Source organism: Microtus oregoni, unplaced genomic scaffold (assembly GCF_018167655.1).
Source record: "Microtus oregoni isolate MIOR12 unplaced genomic scaffold, Mior012 000038F_ref0000394, whole genome shotgun sequence".
NCBI lineage: Eukaryota > Metazoa > Chordata > Mammalia > Rodentia > Cricetidae > Microtus > Microtus oregoni.
In genome coordinates this window covers 11167820-11185431 of record NW_024543097.1, presented here as the reverse complement: position 1 = coordinate 11185431, position 17612 = coordinate 11167820, and the positions used below count along the sequence as shown (strand labels likewise).

At 43.9% G+C, this 17612-nt stretch overlaps 1 protein-coding gene and 1 pseudogene across 1 annotated transcript in view; both read right to left on the bottom strand.

The window, feature by feature from the left end:
* Nucleotides 1-17612, bottom strand: part of Ralbp1 (ralA binding protein 1) — a 44124-nt gene that overhangs the window by 11646 nt on the left and 14866 nt on the right. The window contains exons 2-3 of the mRNA XM_041631851.1: nt 5141-5443; nt 132-575 (exon numbers count right to left, since the gene is read on the bottom strand). Of these exons, the coding sequence (XP_041487785.1) occupies nt 132-575; nt 5141-5384 (688 nt within the window). The 5' untranslated portion in view covers nt 5385-5443. The remainder of the gene's footprint in view (nt 1-131; nt 576-5140; nt 5444-17612) is intronic.
* Nucleotides 13562-14014, bottom strand: LOC121433380 (annotated as a pseudogene).

The following is a 17612-nucleotide window of genomic DNA, read 5'->3' as shown; positions in this document are numbered from 1 at the left end:
GACCAAGGGCGTGAGGAAGGTTTAGATCCAAACCAAAGTGTTCCTGACAAGTTAATAGTCTTTCCTTCCTTTAGGAAATAAAGAGAAGCTAATTTTTGAAAACCATCAAGCAACATGTATGTCCCCGATACCTGAAACTCTGTAGATGCCTTCGCACTTCATGCCATGCTTCTCCATGTAATCTATGCACTCACGGAAGACAGCTGGCAAGCGCACACCATCATACATCATGGTCCTCTCTACCGCGTCAGCCAAGGGAACACCAAAAATGGGTCTGAGACTCGGAACGTCAACCTGAGGTACCTCTGGCTCCTGAATTGGCTTTTTCTTTTTCTTCTTTTCCTTCCACTGTTTAACAACATCAGCTGCTGTCAAGTCTTTAGATTTCTTTTCTTTGTGCTTTTCTTCTTTATGCTTTTCTTCTTTGGGTTTTTCTTTGATTTTAAAATCCTTCTCCTTCTTTTTAGAGAAGCTGGGCTTCTTGAACACATGGATTCCCTTGGACCTCTTCATCTTGGATGGACTTTCGGCTTCATCTCCAGAGCTATCTTCCTGGAAGGCAGCATAGCCTTCAGCTGCCAAAGAAACGCAGTAGGTATAAATTACATTTTCAACGTCAAACTGTCCACATGCTTCATTTATTTATTTATTAAATATTTCTGCCTCCTCCCCGCCACTGCCTCCCATTTCCCTCCCCCTCCCCCGATCAAGTCCCCCTCCCTTATCAGCTCGAAGAGCAATCAGGGTTCCCTGACCTGTGGGAAGTCCAAGGACCGCCCACCTCCATCCAGGTCTAGTAAGGTGAGCTGAGCTGAACAGAGAATTCTCAACAGAAGAAGTTCAAATGGCCAAAAGACACTTAAGGTCATGCTCAACTTCCTTAGCGATTAGGGAAATGCAAATCAAGACAACTTTAAGATACCATCTTATACCTGTCAGAATGGCTAAAATAAAAAACACCAATGATAGCCTTTGTTGGAGAGGTTGTGGAGAAAGGGGTACACTCATCCATTGCTGGTGGGAATGAAAACTTGTGCAACCACTCTGGAAAGCAGTGTGGCGGTTTCTCAGGAAATTCGGGATCAACCTACCCCTGGACCCAGCAATACCACTCTTGGGAATATACCCAAGAGAGGCCCTATCATATGACAAAAGTATATGCTCAACTATGTTCATAGCAGCATTGTTTGTAATAGCCAGAACCTGGAAACAACCTAGATGCCCTTCAATAGAAGAACGGATGAAGAAAGTATGGAATATACACATGCTTCTTAAACAAAAAAAAAGATTCCACCTGGCAGAAGCTATACAGCTTTCCACCGCTAGGGTCTCCAGAAAACCAGCAAAAGAGCAATGGTGTGTTGACATCTAATGACCACAAGAGGGCAACAGACAGCAGCGATCCTTGCAATGCCAATGTTGAGAGGAAGTTTTAGATTTCACAGTGAATGTATGCAGAGTTCTGGAAACAAGTATGAACATACACAAACACAGAACAGAGGACTAACGAGATGAAGCCTACAGGGCAGAGCGGGTGCTGCTGCTGCTCGGCGACTGTTCGTCCTCTAACGGCATTCACGAGGCACAGCTCCACCACTACTCCTCTGCCACCTCTGCTCTCCTCCCTTTCTGGAAAAACTAGAGCAGGGACTACAAACTCCTTTAAACTGAATGCCAAATGCAATTATTCCCTCACTTTGGCTGCCACATTAGAAGTAATTTTTGCATTTTGACAAAGACGCTAATTGTCTTAATACCAATTCAGAATTGTCAGTTTGCTTTTCTTTTTGTTTGTTTTTAGGATGGAGTTTCACTACGTTACTTAGGCTGCCTTAAACTAGGCACAGACAATGCTCCTGCATCGGCCTCCAGAATAGTTCAACTACAGGCACGTACCACTGCACCTGGCTTTTTCTTTACACTCGATACAGCTCTGTCTGTCCTGGAACTCACTCTGTAGACCAGGCTGGCCTCCAACTCGGATCCACCTGCTTCTACCTTTGAGCGCTAGGATTAAAGGCATGCACTACAACGCTTGGGGCAAATTTTCTCATACTATTATTTTACGTGTGTGTCTACATCAGTGTGTGCTACATGTGCCCATGGAAGTCAGAAGAGGGCATCAGGTGCCCCGGATCCACAGTCACAGGTGGTTATGAGCTTATTGGTTCTGGGAGCAGCAAGCATTCTGAACTGCTGAGCTATACTCTAGCCCTACTTTGTTGCTCTTTTGTAATAGCCCTAATTCTTCTTTCCAGTAGCTAACTACCTTCCGAGGTACTTTATAGCATAGAATAAACGTAGCTCACAAGTTACCTTTTAATTCAAACACCATGAACCTTGCACTACTCACCAGAATGGTAAAGATCTTAAGGGCAAGCTGGGCGGTGGTGGCGCACAGCTTTGATCACAGCACTCGGGAGGCAGAAGCAGGCGGATCTCTGTGAGTTCGAGACCAGCCTGGTCTACAAGAGCTAGTTCCAGGACAGGCTCCAAAACTACAGAGAAACCCTGTCTCAAAAAAATCAAAACAAAACCCAGAAATGGGAAATGAGAGATTCTGCCTAGACTATTTCCGAAGACAATGGAACACTTGAGTAGAGCAGAAGCATATCTCAAACATGCCAAGCTAGGTGTGTTGGCGATGTGAGCCCACAAGTATTATACAGTCAAAGTACAGCTGACAGACCACTAGACAGAGCTTCAGGAACACCTGCCTTTTGGACAGTCACTATCAATTCTGTAAAAATCTTGTGAAATCATGTTTCTCCCATCCATAATGGGATTCATTTCAAAATACCCCAGCAGTGTATAAATCATTCGTTGAGATAACTTCTTTCTTACAACTGTATACTTTCTCCCACACTATGGTGCCCTGGTGTGAACATTCACTCAGCCAAACCTTTGTTCTCAAAATCAAATCTACGTGAAGCTAAACTCACACAATTACCCTTATTGACAGGACTCACTGATAAGAAAGGAGCCCCAAGCAGGAGGCACTGAGCAGAGTCTGCTCTCACTGATAAACAGGTCTGGGTGGCCCAGAATTCTCTAGCAGCAGACTCAGGAAGGTATAATCTACTGGTCTTTGCTCTAACCTAACAAGCTATTAATATTCTGTACTTCCCCTTCACCTTGGTTTCAGTTAATGTAAGATCATAACCCAGGAAATTAACTGTTTATGCCTTTACCTCTAGAAATACAGGGAAAAAGCTTGAGTTGCTAAACCAGCCCCAGAGAAAGAAATTCCCTCTCATCTGGGTCCTGGCAGGTACCCCACGAGAGCTAGAAGCTCCATCTCCAAAGAAATTCCTTTTAACTCAGCTAGCTAGACACTAATGCAATCAAGTATTTTTGCCTTCCTCCCAGGCCCGCAGGTTTACTATAGTTAACCTATGCTGTGTGCCCAGCTGCTGGGGAAAGAAGCTGCAGGGCTTAGAAAATGCAACAGCACTGCCGCATTTTTCTACAATTATTAATCACAAACTTCTAGCTTAACTAATCACACTTAAGAAATGTAGTTAGTGCATGAAAACTTCTTAGAATTTTGTACTAATCCTTAATTAATCCTCCTGGTATCTGCCAGAGAGCTTCACAGCCACACCCCCCTGAGAGGCAATGCGCCTGCCTCCTTTACCTATTTTTGTGATTCTGTGAAATGCATGCTTGTTAACTGTCTGTGTGGGTATATAAAAGGGAAACCATGTGGGATGGGTAGAATAGCAAAAGACAGAGAGAGCATTGGAGAGAGCAGAGGAAGAATAATGAGACATGATAAAGACTCATTGAGCTAATTTATTTCGTTTAGATATCTGAGGAGATATCCCAGCCAATTTTCACCTGCTATAGCAATCCTTTAGTGGGGCTTGATCCCAACATAAACCCCGATATGGTATGTGCCTGTAATCCCTCAAGAAACCCTTCAAAAGCATAAAGAAAACCAATACTGGCTCGGCTCTGGTGGCGTGACTGTGGGAGAGCAGGCAGGCTGATCAACTCAATACCTCCCAGGTCCAGTTCCAGGGCTTTGAGTTGGCCCACCCCAGCTGCTGGAGTAAGTGAGCGGCTGACCTCGGGATCCATAGCTGCAGGATCCTCATGACTCTAGGCAACAGCGGATCTCTGAGTCTCTATTAGGGTTCAGTATTGACGCTGTAGTAGAAGCCAGAGGCCTTGAACTAACCTAACACCTCATTGCAATGAACACTTGCAAGTAAAGCTGTTTGGGAAAAAGGCTGTACTGCGTTCACCACAGCTTGGACGTCACTAGGATAAACTACCGGGCGCGTGGTGAAGATGAGGGAAAGCTGGAGGAGCACACGGGACATGCACAGACACTGTGGTGACAGGGTAACTGCCCGGAGGGGTCAACAGGCGTTTTGATTTCTCTTTCTTCTTTCTTTCCTTTTCTAAAATTTTTTTTAATATTTATTTATTTATTTATTTATTATGTATACAATATTCTGTGTGTATGTCTGCAGGCCAGAAGAGGGCACTAGACCTCATTCCAGATGGTTGTGAGCCACCATGTGGTTGCCGGGAATTGAACTCAGGACCTTTGGAAGAGCAGGCAATGCTCTTAACCACTGAGCCATCTCTCCAGCCCCTCTAAAATTTTTTTAAAGATTTATCTATTATGTATACAGTGTCTTACTTACACACACCAGAAGAGGGCACCAGATCTCATCACAGATGGTTTTAAGTCACCATGTGGTTGCTGGGAATTGAACTCAGGACTGCTGGAAAAGCAGCCAGTGCTCTTAACCTGAGCCATCTCTCCAGCCCCTTACATTATTTTTTATTTACTTTTGGGGGGAGGCTACAAGGGTGGAGGGGAGATATGGAAGGACTGAGAAATTAGTACGGTTGGGATATATGATGTGAAAATAACCAAAGATTAAAAAAATTATTATAAAATTTTTTAAATAAATAAATAAATAAGCTGGGTGGTAGTGGCGCATACCTTTAATCTCAGCCAGATGTCTGTGAACTCAAGGCCAGCATGGTCTACAAAAGTTAGTTCCAGGACAGGCTCCAAAGCTACAGAGAAACCCTGTCTCAAAAAACCAATGGATGGATGGATGGATGGATGGATAGACAGACAGATGAAAATATAAATAAAATGAAAACCAGTACTTACTCCTTTTTTCCTTTTTCTTAAATTTTCCTTTTTTCTTCCCATGGTCTTTCTCATCATCCGACACTGTATCAGGAGGCTCATGGAGGATGTCATGAGGAGGTGAGGGCTCACCCGTCCGGTACAATCCAGGAAATTTTGTAGGGCTGATCTCCTCAGAGCTGGGGGTTCGAGTCAGCCCGCTGCCATGCTCTGCCCTGCGGTGTTCACTGGGGCTGCTGGTGGGGGGCAGGAAGCACTCGGTCATGCTGACGCCCTGACAAGAAAGGGAAGCGGTCTTCTCTGTTACCTATCCATCTGTTACACCTGCGTGGGAGAAAGCATGCAGTCAGCACACTACCATGGACACTCCGCCGAATCCTGCACTAACGGATACCCCCGACTTATACCACACGGTCCTCTCTACGCGTCATCTACTTCGGTTCTCAGAGCTCAGGCAGCCACAACTGAGACACAGGTGCCTGTAATTCAAGCAGTCAGAAGCTGAGCTACAAGTCTGAGGCCAACTTGAACATAGTAAATTCCAAGATATTTTGGGCTACAGAGTGAGACCCTGTTTCAAACAAAGCAATAATAATAATGAGTCCCTTTTAAAAGTAACTTATCTCTGGGTATAGTGATCACACCTTTAATCCCAGCATTTAGGAGGCTGAGGCACGCAGATCTGAGTTTGAGGCCAGTCTGGTCTATATAGTAAGTGCCAGTACAGCCAGGGTTATATGAAGAGACTGTCTTTTTTTTTTTCTTAAAAAAAAAAAGACAATTAATTAAATAAATTTTAAAATTTTTAAAATAACTCATCAATATAAAGGGCTTCATTTTAATAGATATTCAACATAAAACCTTATTTTTAAACTGTGCTCATCAAAAAGAAATTACAAAAGTCATATAACTATAACAAGAACAGTTTATACATGTCGTATTATTTACAACGGCTAAAATAATGTTTAATGGCCCACATAAGAGCTCACTAACTATAATTCTGTATGTGTGTAATCAGATGGTTCAGGTGTGGGAATAACTAGTCTATTTTGTATGATAGCTACACGGAAGATACAAAGCAGCTTCCTTTCATCATGCCTGCCCAGGAAGTGTTTCACTACAATAAACAAGCATAAGAGGTGTTCCAGTTGGTTGCTTCTCCTTTTCAGACAAAGTATACACAAAGTTCTGTGTTCAAAAGCTACTTAGAAGCTGAGGTGCGCACCTGTAACCCTAATCCTCAGAAATGAGAGCCAAGTAGATTCCAAGGCTAAGACCAGCCTGGACTACAGAAAAGCAAGTTCAAGGCCAGACCAGGCCGTACAGCCACACACTGTCCTTAAAAGAAAACATTTTTTTTTTTTCAAGACAAGAGTCTTACTATGTAGCCCTGGTTGGTGTGTAACTTGTTATGTAGATCTGGCTAGCCTTGAACTCACAGAGATCCTGCAGCCTCTGACTCCTAAACTGGAATTAAGGGTGTGCACCACCATGCCTGGCTTGCTTGCTTTCATTTTGTTTTTAAGACAGCCTCATGTAGCCCAGGCTGGCTTCAAACTCTTTTTTTTTTTTTAAGATTTATTTATTATGTATACAACATTCCTGCCATGTATGCTTGCATGCCAGAAGAGGGCACCAGATCTCATTATCTGTGAGCCACCATGTGGTTGCTGGGAATTGAACTCAGGACCTCTAGAAGAGCAGTCAGTGCTCTTAACCTCTGAGCCATCTCTCCAGCCCTGGCTTCAAACTCTTTATGTGGCCATGAATAACCCTGAACTTCTAACCTTCCTGCCTCTACCTCCATAGGGTTACAGGCATGGGCCACCAGACAGATCTGGCTCTTGGTAATTTTTATTGTACACAAATTAAACCTCAATAAAGCTTTAAGAAAAAAAGGCAATCATCAGTAGCCCTTCCCAGCACTAGTAAGCCACTCTATCCACTACCCACAGGCCCCCACAACTTGAATACACCTATTTGAATTATATATTCATGTATCTGTCTGCCTTCCTTGCTAATACAATCCAAAGCACCCAAATATTCAAATGACTATTTAATAAACTATTATTTGTTCCCAACATGTGTACTGCTGATAAAATGAAGCCACAAACCTTGCCCTTAGTTTTCAATTACAATCCAGAAAAAAATAAAAAGGTGTGTGTGGGGGGGTCCTTTACAGGAGTTCCTTAGTTCCTTTGGGAATTCATATAGTTAATACAGTTAGCACATCCTCCGGGGAAATTAGTGGCTTTCGGTTTACAAACAGAAAAACTAAGGCTCAGAGAGCTTAAAAATCACACAGCTAAATAAAGATAAAACCCTACTTTCCACATCACCGCCCTCATGCATATTTACAAAAGTCAGTATGAGAAGGGGAAAAAAAAAGGAGTACATGGGACTTAGGGAGCAAACTCCAGGTCAACCAATTAATGAAGCACAAATGTACTGAGCACAGCCCAAGGGCAGAAAGACCTGCAGAAAACGCCGGGTTTGTTTAAGATTTGCTTATTTGCAGTTTACCCATATAAGAAAGCGTCCATGCACGTACATGAAATGCACGCAGTCCCCATGGAGGAAGAGTCCATCAGATCCCTGGAACTGCGGTTACAAGCAACTATGAATTACCCAGTGCGGGTGCTGGAAACCAAACCTGGGTCGTCTGCAAGAGTAGCAAGTGCTCTTAACCACTGAGCCATCTCTCCAGTCCCATACCAAACCAGATTTTGACAAGTCAGCCTCTTGTGCTCCCAAAGCATTTTAAAAACTAACTACATGCTCCAAAACCACAGAGAAACCCTGTCTCGAAAAACCAAAAAAAAAAAAAAAAAAACTAACTACATTTTCATATAATCCTGACTTACTATGATTTTTATTAAATTTCCATACTAAATTGGCAAAAATAAGAATTTTGTTCATAAAACAATTTTCTTGCAAAACTGGCCCAAAGAATAATTTATTTATACTATGGACTGAATGTGTCTCCCCCAATCCCACATAGAAATTTGAATCTTCAAGGACTGAAGAGCTCAGAGTTCACCTTTCTTTCACTACAGAACACAGCAAGCAGGCCCAAGACACTGAATGAGAAGCCAGAACGTTGATCTTAGGCTACCCAGCCTCCAAAGCAATGAGTAGAACCAGTTTTGAATTCTGTTAAAGCACTATGATAAGACATCCTGAGTTGAATATAGATGGAAAGAGCTGGAGTTTAGGGCAGATATGAAGAACTGTGGGAGTTAAATATGAGGAAGAACAACGTGTTAGACCAGAAGGGTGCTACAGCAAATTGGAATTGCATAGGTGAGTAGAAGAGAAAGAATTCAAATGGTATATATGCCGTAAATTTAAGTATAAATATCCTAAGATAATAAATATCAAATCCCAGGAATTCCTATTTGTAATGCAAAAGGAAATCTGGCATTTTTCTCAATTTGAATAAAGAGTTTATACATATTCCTACTAGAAATAACTAAAATTTCTAGATAGATTTAAAAAAGAGAGAAAGAGAGGAGGAAGAGGAGTACGAGGAGGAGGAGAAGACAGGCTAGTTAAGAACCTAAAGACAAATGAGACTTGGGGTGAGTTTCCCAAGCTTTTGTTCCTTCTTCCACCCTCCTCCTGCTTCTCTTCTCCCCATGGTGAGCACTCTTTCTCTCTCTGGGAGGAGTGTGTGTGTGTGTGTGTGTGTGTGTGTGTGTGTGTGCGCGCGCGCGCGGGCTGTAGATACAAGAGGGCCCATCCCACTGTGGGTGGTTCCACCCTGTGCAGATGGTCCTGGATTGCATAAGAAAGCGGGCAGAACAAGCCACGGGGAGCAGGCCAGTAAACAGTGTTCCTCCATGGCCTCTGCATCAGCTGCTGCTTTCAGGTTCCTGGACTTCCTACAATAATGGATGATTACTGGAAGTGTAAACTGAAATAAACAAACCCTTTCTTCCCCCAAGCTGCTGTGGTCATGGTATTTTTGTGCAGCAATAAAAACTCTAAGACACCACAGTGTAACAATTTGAGGTAAATCAACTTTATAGAAAAAGTTTGTCTCATGATTGCAAGGAATTTGGTCCTGTTTTCTTAGGCCTGCTGTGAGGCTGTACATCACGTTAGAGAATCTGTCCGGGGCAAAGACACTCACTGGTCACATGGCCAGAAATCAGCAAAAAGATAGGAAGTAGCTGCAGTCCTACTACCCCTTTGGACAACGTGAGTTCAATGACCCAACTTCTCACTGCACCCCATCTTTTAAACATCTTAACAACTCCCAAATAATGCCAACCTAGGGACCAATCCTTAAGGAAATGGGTTTCTGAGAACCCTCAAAAAATCTAAATCATAGCATAATCTAAAAGAACTTGCTGAGTTGTACAGTTCACTAACCAAAGTATACCAGTGATCAATAAATTCAAGGAATAAAGCTCTGTATCTCTAACAATCCAAGAAATAAATGAAAAAGTAAAATATCTTAAGCTATCATAGTCATCATTTAGAAAGGATAATATTTAAAGGAATGGCAATTCCTAATACTGGTGTGGACTCGGGGCATCCAGAAGTCTAAATATTGATGGTGGAGTGTGTTTGCCAGTATCCCGGTCAACATACCTTCCCACATGATCCAACAATTCCATTCATGAACATCCACCCAAGAGAATTAGAAACAAAAAGACAGAAATGACCAGAGTAGATACTGTTAGCCAGGCACAGTGGTGTACATACAACTTTAATCCCAGCACTTGGGAGACAAAGGAGGAGGATCTCTGTGAGTCTGGGGCCAGCCTGGTCTACAGGAGTTCTAGGACAGTCAAGACTACACAGAGAAACCCTGTCACGAAAAACAAAAACAAATAAACAGCAGTTAAAACTAGAAACACTACAAGAAACTTTGAACACTGACATCCTAGCTAACGGATTCTAGTCTGATCTCTGAGGGGTCAGTCCGAACCAGACATTGAAAACAGCAATGTTTTGAGGTAAATATGAAACATATTATCTTGAACACAATCCTGAAGATTATCTCACTGCATTGATGCAAATACTCCAAAAATGAAAGAAAAACAGAGAACGCTCTGTTCCTAAGTATTTCAGATAAATAACACCCTATGGATTTCACTATTACTTCTCAATCTTTCCACTAACGCCCAGTGTAGGATCAACCTGTATTTATGATAGGCTCTAAAACAAGCTGCCATCTAGGTCCCATGAGGAGGAGCTGTGTGAACAGGAATGTGAGAGAACATTCTGTTCAGAGAGGCATATGAACTAGACATCTGTTCAAAGTTCTCAAACGATGTATTTCACTGAATATAAACTGTAGAGAAGAAATAAAAAGACCATAGGTATTTGATGAGTTATTAAAAAGATGGCTCTTCCCCTCCAAAGGGCTGCATTCTACACCACACTCACTTAGAACAGGTGTGTCGATTTCCAGTGAGTCTAAATGGAAGTCCCATGCTGGTTCATGTGACAGGACAAACTCTCTCCAGAGAGACCTGAGCTCACAATTAGCAGACAAATGTTTAAGAACGTTTCTCCAAAGAAGCACGGCACATACTCCTTCAAGTGGTTTCTCTGCTCCTGTACCAGTTAATCAGCACAAAAGACAAGACTCGCCCACTCATGCAAACAGAGAGCAATATAAATACAGGACAAAAAATTAAGATTACTAAATTTAAATCTCCTGTCATGAGCTTCCAAAATCAAACCTACTGATTCACTAAACACTGTTCAAACATTAAAAGCTTATTCTAGAAAACCTGTAACTGCTTGGCCTGGTGGCACACACCTTTAATGCCAGTACTCAGAAGGGAGAAGCAGGAAGAACTCTGAGTTTGAGGCCAACCTGGTCTACAGAGTGAGTTTCAGGACAGCCAGGGCTACACAGAGAAACCCTGTCTCAGAAAAAAAATTAAACAAAAACAAAAGAAAAACCAACAGCTTGCTCAGCCAATTATAAGTTAAATTCAGTCTTTTGTAATGTCCGTATTAATAAGATTTCCTTTTATAAATGAGTGGGTGTGTTTGTGAGAGCAAGAGAGAGAGATAGCAACTGAGAGATCTAGGAGAGAGAAAAAGAGAGCAGGCCAAAGGCATCAGCTCCCCTAGAGCTAGAATTATGGGGAGCTCTGAGGCCCCTGACAGAGGTGTTGAGAACCCAGATCAGGTCCTCTGCAGGAGCAGCAAGTGTTCTGAACCACTAAGGCATCTCTCCTGCCCACTTTTTCTCGTTTTATGGTTCTTAAAAATAATCTATGGAACTGGAACAATGGCTCAGAGGTTAAGAACACTGACCTGCTCTTCCAGAGGACCTAAGTTCAATTCCCAACAACCACGTGGTAGCTTACAACCATCTGTAATGAGATTTGATGCCCTCTTCTGGCATGCAGGCATACATACAGACAGAATACTCTGTGTGTGTGTGTGTGTGTGTGTGTATTAAAATAAATCTTAAAAATAATAATGTATAAATTAGAAGCCTTTAACCTAACCTACCAAGGATCCAAGGATCTAAATATTGGTGGCCTCGTATACTGAACATTAACTAACATGAAACATGAACCTAACGTTTCAGAGGGTTTTTTTTGTTTTTGTTTTTTTTTTTGGTTTTTCAAAACAGGGATTCTCTGTAGTTTTGGAGCCTGTCCTGGAACTCGCTCTGTAGACCAGGCTGGCTTTGAACTCACAAAGATCCACCTGCCTCTGCCTCCCAAGTGCTTTGATAAAAGGCGTGCGCCACCACCGCCGGCCTATATTTCAGAGTATTACTGTAGCACTTTTTGTGAGGATCTGTGGGTTTGGTTGCTGCTTTTCTGAGACAGGATCTTGTTCTGTGGCCCACATTGGCCTGAAGGAAAGGCTGGTCTTCATTCCTGCCAATCAACCTGCCGAAACCTCAGATCACCCGCTCAGGAATGTCTATCTTATAAGCAGTGTTTGTTAAATAATTCATTCTTGTTTTGCAAATAAAGAGGACCGTCCCAGAACAAGACAGTCTAAACTGTAAGGTCACTAAGTGTCTCCAACAACATGCATGCATGCACACACGCACACTCACAAGCATTTCATGAAATTTATGAGCACAGAGTTTAAAAAAAAAAAAAACAACAAAACAGGTCCAACTTAACAGACACTGCAGCTTAAGGACATTAAAGCCGTATCTTAAAATGTTGGGCCATTCCAAAGTCATTCAAGGATGCGGGTCAAACAAAGCTCCTGTTTTCAAGCAGGACCCCAAGAACTTGCTTCCGACATGTGCTTCTCAAGAAGCCACAAACCCAGACCACTGACTGAGCAGGAGGAAAACTGGTGATGGAGGCAGCAGGCAAAGCAAGTCTGAAACCACCTAGTCCAGACACATGAGAACATGTGCTGACATGTGAAAAAACTGCTGGGGCTGTGGGATAACCGTGTCCTAAGGACAGAGCAAATGAAGCAGACGACAGAACCATCACCTCAAGAGAAAGAAGGAGGAGGAAACCAAACTAGAGCCACTACTTGACTGTACTACAGAGTAACTGTCCAGCTACCACGAGGATGAGTGCCGACATAACCAAACACGGGGCTATGCCACAGTAGAGGACCAAAAGCACGGAACCGGAGCAAAGGTGCCAGAGACAGAAATCACCATCTGCTGCAGAGTCCACCAGATATCTTCAAAACCGGTGTCTCAAGAAATAGCAGTTTAAGAGATGACCACGGTACTGCACACCTGTAATTCCCAGCACTGGGGAGATGAGGGCATCAAGGCAGTTTTGTACATAGCAACCTTGCTAAAAGGAAGGGAGGGAGGGAGGGAAGGAAGGAAGGAAGGAAGGAAGGAACTTAAATATATTGAGACAGAAAAATAATTCCAAAAGAAATACCTGAAAGAAAAATGCTACAACTGAGAGGGTTCAAGATTGGGGCAGAAACAGTGTTGATTCTGTGTTCGAGTCCCCAGATGCCCAGGCTGACCCTGCTAGATGTCATGTAACTGACATGTAAGTTGTACTCACAGCTAAAACTGATTGTGCAGAAAGGATACAAACAAAACAGCAATGTAAAGGTGAGCCGGGCAAAAGTCTGAGGAAACCAGGCCCGGGAGGCCCAGGAGACTCCAGTCACGCATCACACTGGCCAGGCTCTATTCCTCCTTCAAGGGGCGCTCAGGGACCCAGCACCCAAGGTCGACCGGAAGGCCAATAGCACAGGCACCTCCTCCTCCTACGTAGGCCTTTGCCTTGCTTGTGGCGTCTAGGTGCAGTGCCCCACTCTGGACACCAGGGAATGTTTCATCCGAGGACCCGGAGTGTACATGCGCGTCTCCAGCTTTCCAGCTGGCCTAAGGTTGGTCTGAGGTCTGCTGCAGTAGTTCCCTACACAAGCACACATCACTTCCTAGCTATCCTTCCTAATTACTTGGATTCAACTTAAAAACTTAATAAAATCCACGTTCACAAAAGAAAAAAGTCATAATTCTTTTAAAATATGTGAAACGCACTCTAGAATATAAACACTATCTGTTAACCTTGAAGTGAGTCGACGGATTTCGGTCCAGCCGCTGTTGTCAGAGTTCACACAGTAAACACATCGTTCCTCCACCACCACCAGCCGGGCGTGGTTGATGTTCCAGGTGAAGGTGGTCATGGTCTGGTTCTGTGGGTCCACAATAGAGTCCTCCAGGATGTACACCGAGTGAGCAACGTTGGCAGGAAAAAGTCGCTCTGCCCAACGTGGCATCCTGTTGGTCTTGGTCAGGAGTCTCCGAGACAGAAGCTTCTGGTCAGGGGTCACCTCCGGGTGTACTATGTCTTCCGTTAAGACTTGTTTGCTATAGGGATTCGGGTACCGTTGCCAGAAGGCAGCGAACACTTGGTCCCAGGAACTTCAGAGCACGCTCTGGCCCAGGAAATACTTCACCATCGTCCCAACCCAGACGGGCTCAGCACCCGTGCAGCATCAGGGTGAAGAGCCTGGGGGTGGGAGGCACGTGGCTCGGCGCACGCCCTCCAGGCTCGTAGCTCAGTCACGCCGTGCTGCGCCCAAGTCCCTACGGCCGCCATGAGGGACTATAAGACTGCCCATTTATATATTTATATATAGAGAAACGTCTCCCTTTCTCCAAAGAAAGCCTTTTCGTCTTTACCTAACTAGCATTTTGGTTTTGTTTGCAGGCGGAAGCCCAGTGTGGGTTTTTCGAGATCCTCTTTGGTGCTGGCAGCAATTTGCAGTGCTGCGCGTGCTCCCTTCCTACAGGCAGTAGCTGCAATTATCAAGGTGCCGTTGGTTTCTCCTTTGAGTTTTCAGCATCTAATATCCGGGCTCTTGGCATTAAAGCTTTCACATAAACACTGGCCGTGTGTGCTTCTTTAGATTTTAGCTGCTTCTTAAGGTTAATTTTACACTGACAGCAATGTTCTAAGGTGACTTAATTTATCCATTTTCTGCCTGTTAGTCCTTTGCTGTTAATAAGGAAGACAGTGTAATGGCACCTGTTGCAATTTTAGAATGTCACATGACTTGCTTTAGGCATGTTATTTCACTCTGCCTCGGGATGCTAGGAACCTGTGTGGGAAACAACATGTGGGGACTCTTTAATTAAGAGTTTATTTGTTTGGATAAGCACCTAGGGGTAGGGAAATTTAGTGTAAGATTAAGGCTGATGATTTATAAGGAAATTATGGACTATTAAGAATTATGAATTACTCCTCCTGTAAATGGGTTGTCATATGCCTTACACGTGTTCATGGGAGGCTCTTGCTGCTGCTCAGTCTAGAGGATTATTTCTAATTTGGCCTTGCCCGGTTCAAGAGCAATGTGACCAAGATGATGAAGGGCTTTGAGTACATCTTGGCCAAGCTACAAGGGGAGGCTCCTTCCAGAACACTCGTTGAGACAGCCAAAGAGGCCAAAGAAAAAGCAAAGGAGACGGCACTGGCAGCTACAGAGAAGGCCAAGGACCTGGCCAACAAGGCCGCCACCAAGCAGCAGCAGCAGCTGGTGTAGCTGCTCCCTTCCTCTCCCTTCTCCTCACTGTACTTGATTATTAAAGATGCGCCTCCAGCCCTCTCTGCTGTCTGGGTGGTGGGTTCAGGTGGTGTCCTGGTCCACATCTGCAGTACACGCGGCTCAGCGTCTACTGAGCCCAGCCTCCTTTTACCCCATTGGGCAGAAAGGTGCAGTGACTTGCCCAGGGTCAGAAGCAGTACACAAGGGAAGCGGCGACACGTGATAGACTGTGCGCTCCACGAGGGCAGGGCTCCTTGTTTTATTCTCTGATGTGTCCCAAGTACCCTGAACAATATTTAGCACATAACAGGCACTCAATAAACACGTGAGTTGACTGCCCCCCCCAAAAAAATAAATAAATAAATGTGTATATACATATATACATGCACACAGATATTTACACACATACACACGTAAATGTAATAAGCAAGGGGCTGGACAGACGGCTCAGCAGTTAACACTTGCTGTTCGCTCTTCCAGAAGCACTGTTCAGTCCCCAGCACCCACACCAGGCAGTTCAAGCACCTACTACTCCAGCTCAAAGCAACTGAGGTGGCTGGGCTCCTTGGGCACCTGCATTCACATGCACATACCTAATGCAGACAAGCCACAAGTAATTAAAAATAAAAATAGGGCAGGCAGTGGTGGCACACACCTTTAATCCCAGCACTTGGGAGGCAGTGGCAGTCAGATCTCTGAGTCTGAGGCCAGCCTGGTCTACAGAGTGAGTTCCAGGACAGCCATGGCTACACAGAGAAACCCTTTCTGGGAGGGAGGGAGCGAGGGAGGGAGGGAGGGAGGGAGGGAGGGAGGGAGGGAGGGAGGAGATAGATAGATAGACAGACAGATAGATGATAGATAGATAGATAGATAGATAGATAGAAAAAATAATAGTAATAATGTTCTTTTTTAATTATCACTAGGAACTAAACAATGAAGCATTTTTGAAGAACTATCATACCCCTCCTAGAGGGAGACCTCTTACCTGACACAATGTCATGATCTCATTATCTGTTCTCAAGTAAACCTGAACTGCAGACTTTTGAGAGGAGAGGGATAAAATTCAAAGTACTGGTCAGAACAGAACTGGATAAACGCACCATGGTCTCCAGTACTGCACCAAAGTGCCCAAGGACACCAGCAAACTCTGAGGGAAGCAGTGGCTACTGTATCTGCTGGGCACTGCACTTCAAGCTAGCAGTTCCCTTTCAACAGCAGGTTGTCCTCACCCCTCTTACTGCCTCTGTAAACAGCCATTTTCTGGGCCAGTATGACAAAAAAATGAAAAAAGTGCTCTGCAAAAAAAAAAAAAACTCAAAGCAGGAAATGAGAGTGACAGTTAGCCCTCAAAGATTAGAAGCTGTAGTCCCACAGACACACACAGCCACTAGAAATTTTACCTATTTAAGAATAAAATAAGGATATTATTTTTTCAAGTGCCTACTAAGGTGCTGTGATATTGTTATGGTCACAGGATCTTATTCTAAGGATCCTGCAGGCATCCAAGTCTGAAGGTATCCAAGTACCTTATATAAAGTATATATATTATTTGCATATAATATATGCACATCTTCCCATGTAATATAAATCAGAGATTCTTACATTTTTACCACGCATGACTCCCTTCTTAAGAAATTTTTATATTATTTCAGGTATATAGGTATTTTACTGACGATAATAAAGGAATTTATTTTAAAACAATTTGGGGGCCCTGCAAAATAGCTGAGTGGGTAAAGGTGCTTGTCCACAAATCTGATACCCTGACCCGTGAAGCAGGAGAACACTGACTTCCACAGGCTGTCCTACAACGTCCCTGACACACAAACAAAACATTTACAAGCTTTTTTGGTCAGTATATGTAAACTTAGCACCTTAAAGACAAAAGCAATCCTACCCACTAACAAGATGGATGTGAGTTTATTTTTACATAAAAAATCAAATCCTGGGACTGGAGAGATGACTCGGAGGTTAAGAGCACTGGCTGCTCTCCCAGAGGATCAAGGCCAGGATCAATTCCTGTCATCCACACGGCAGCTCACAACTGTCTGTAATTCCAGTGCCATAGGATCTGACACCTCCACACCACTGCACATAAAAAATCTTGAATAAACATTTGATATTTATCAAGTCAGCAACTCCAGCAACTGTGTGTGGAGGGTTCATGTATGTGACATGCAGGTACACATGCACATGTGTGCAGATCAGTTAGAAGTCAGTCAACACAGTTGCCTTCCTTAGTCACTCTGCACTTAGTTTCTGAGACAGAATTGTTCACCAAACCTGAACTGGCCAGTCAGTAAACTCCCACAATCTGCCTGTCTCTGCTGCCCCAGCATGGGGTGTGTGGTGTGCAGGCCCGTGCCACCATACCCCACCCCAGTACAGTGGGGGTGGGGGTTCAGGCCCATGTCATCATGCCCCACCCCAGCACGTGGGTACAGGCCCGTGCCACCATACCCCACCCGCCCCGGCACAGGGTACAGGCCTGTGCCACCATGCCCAGCTTTTACAA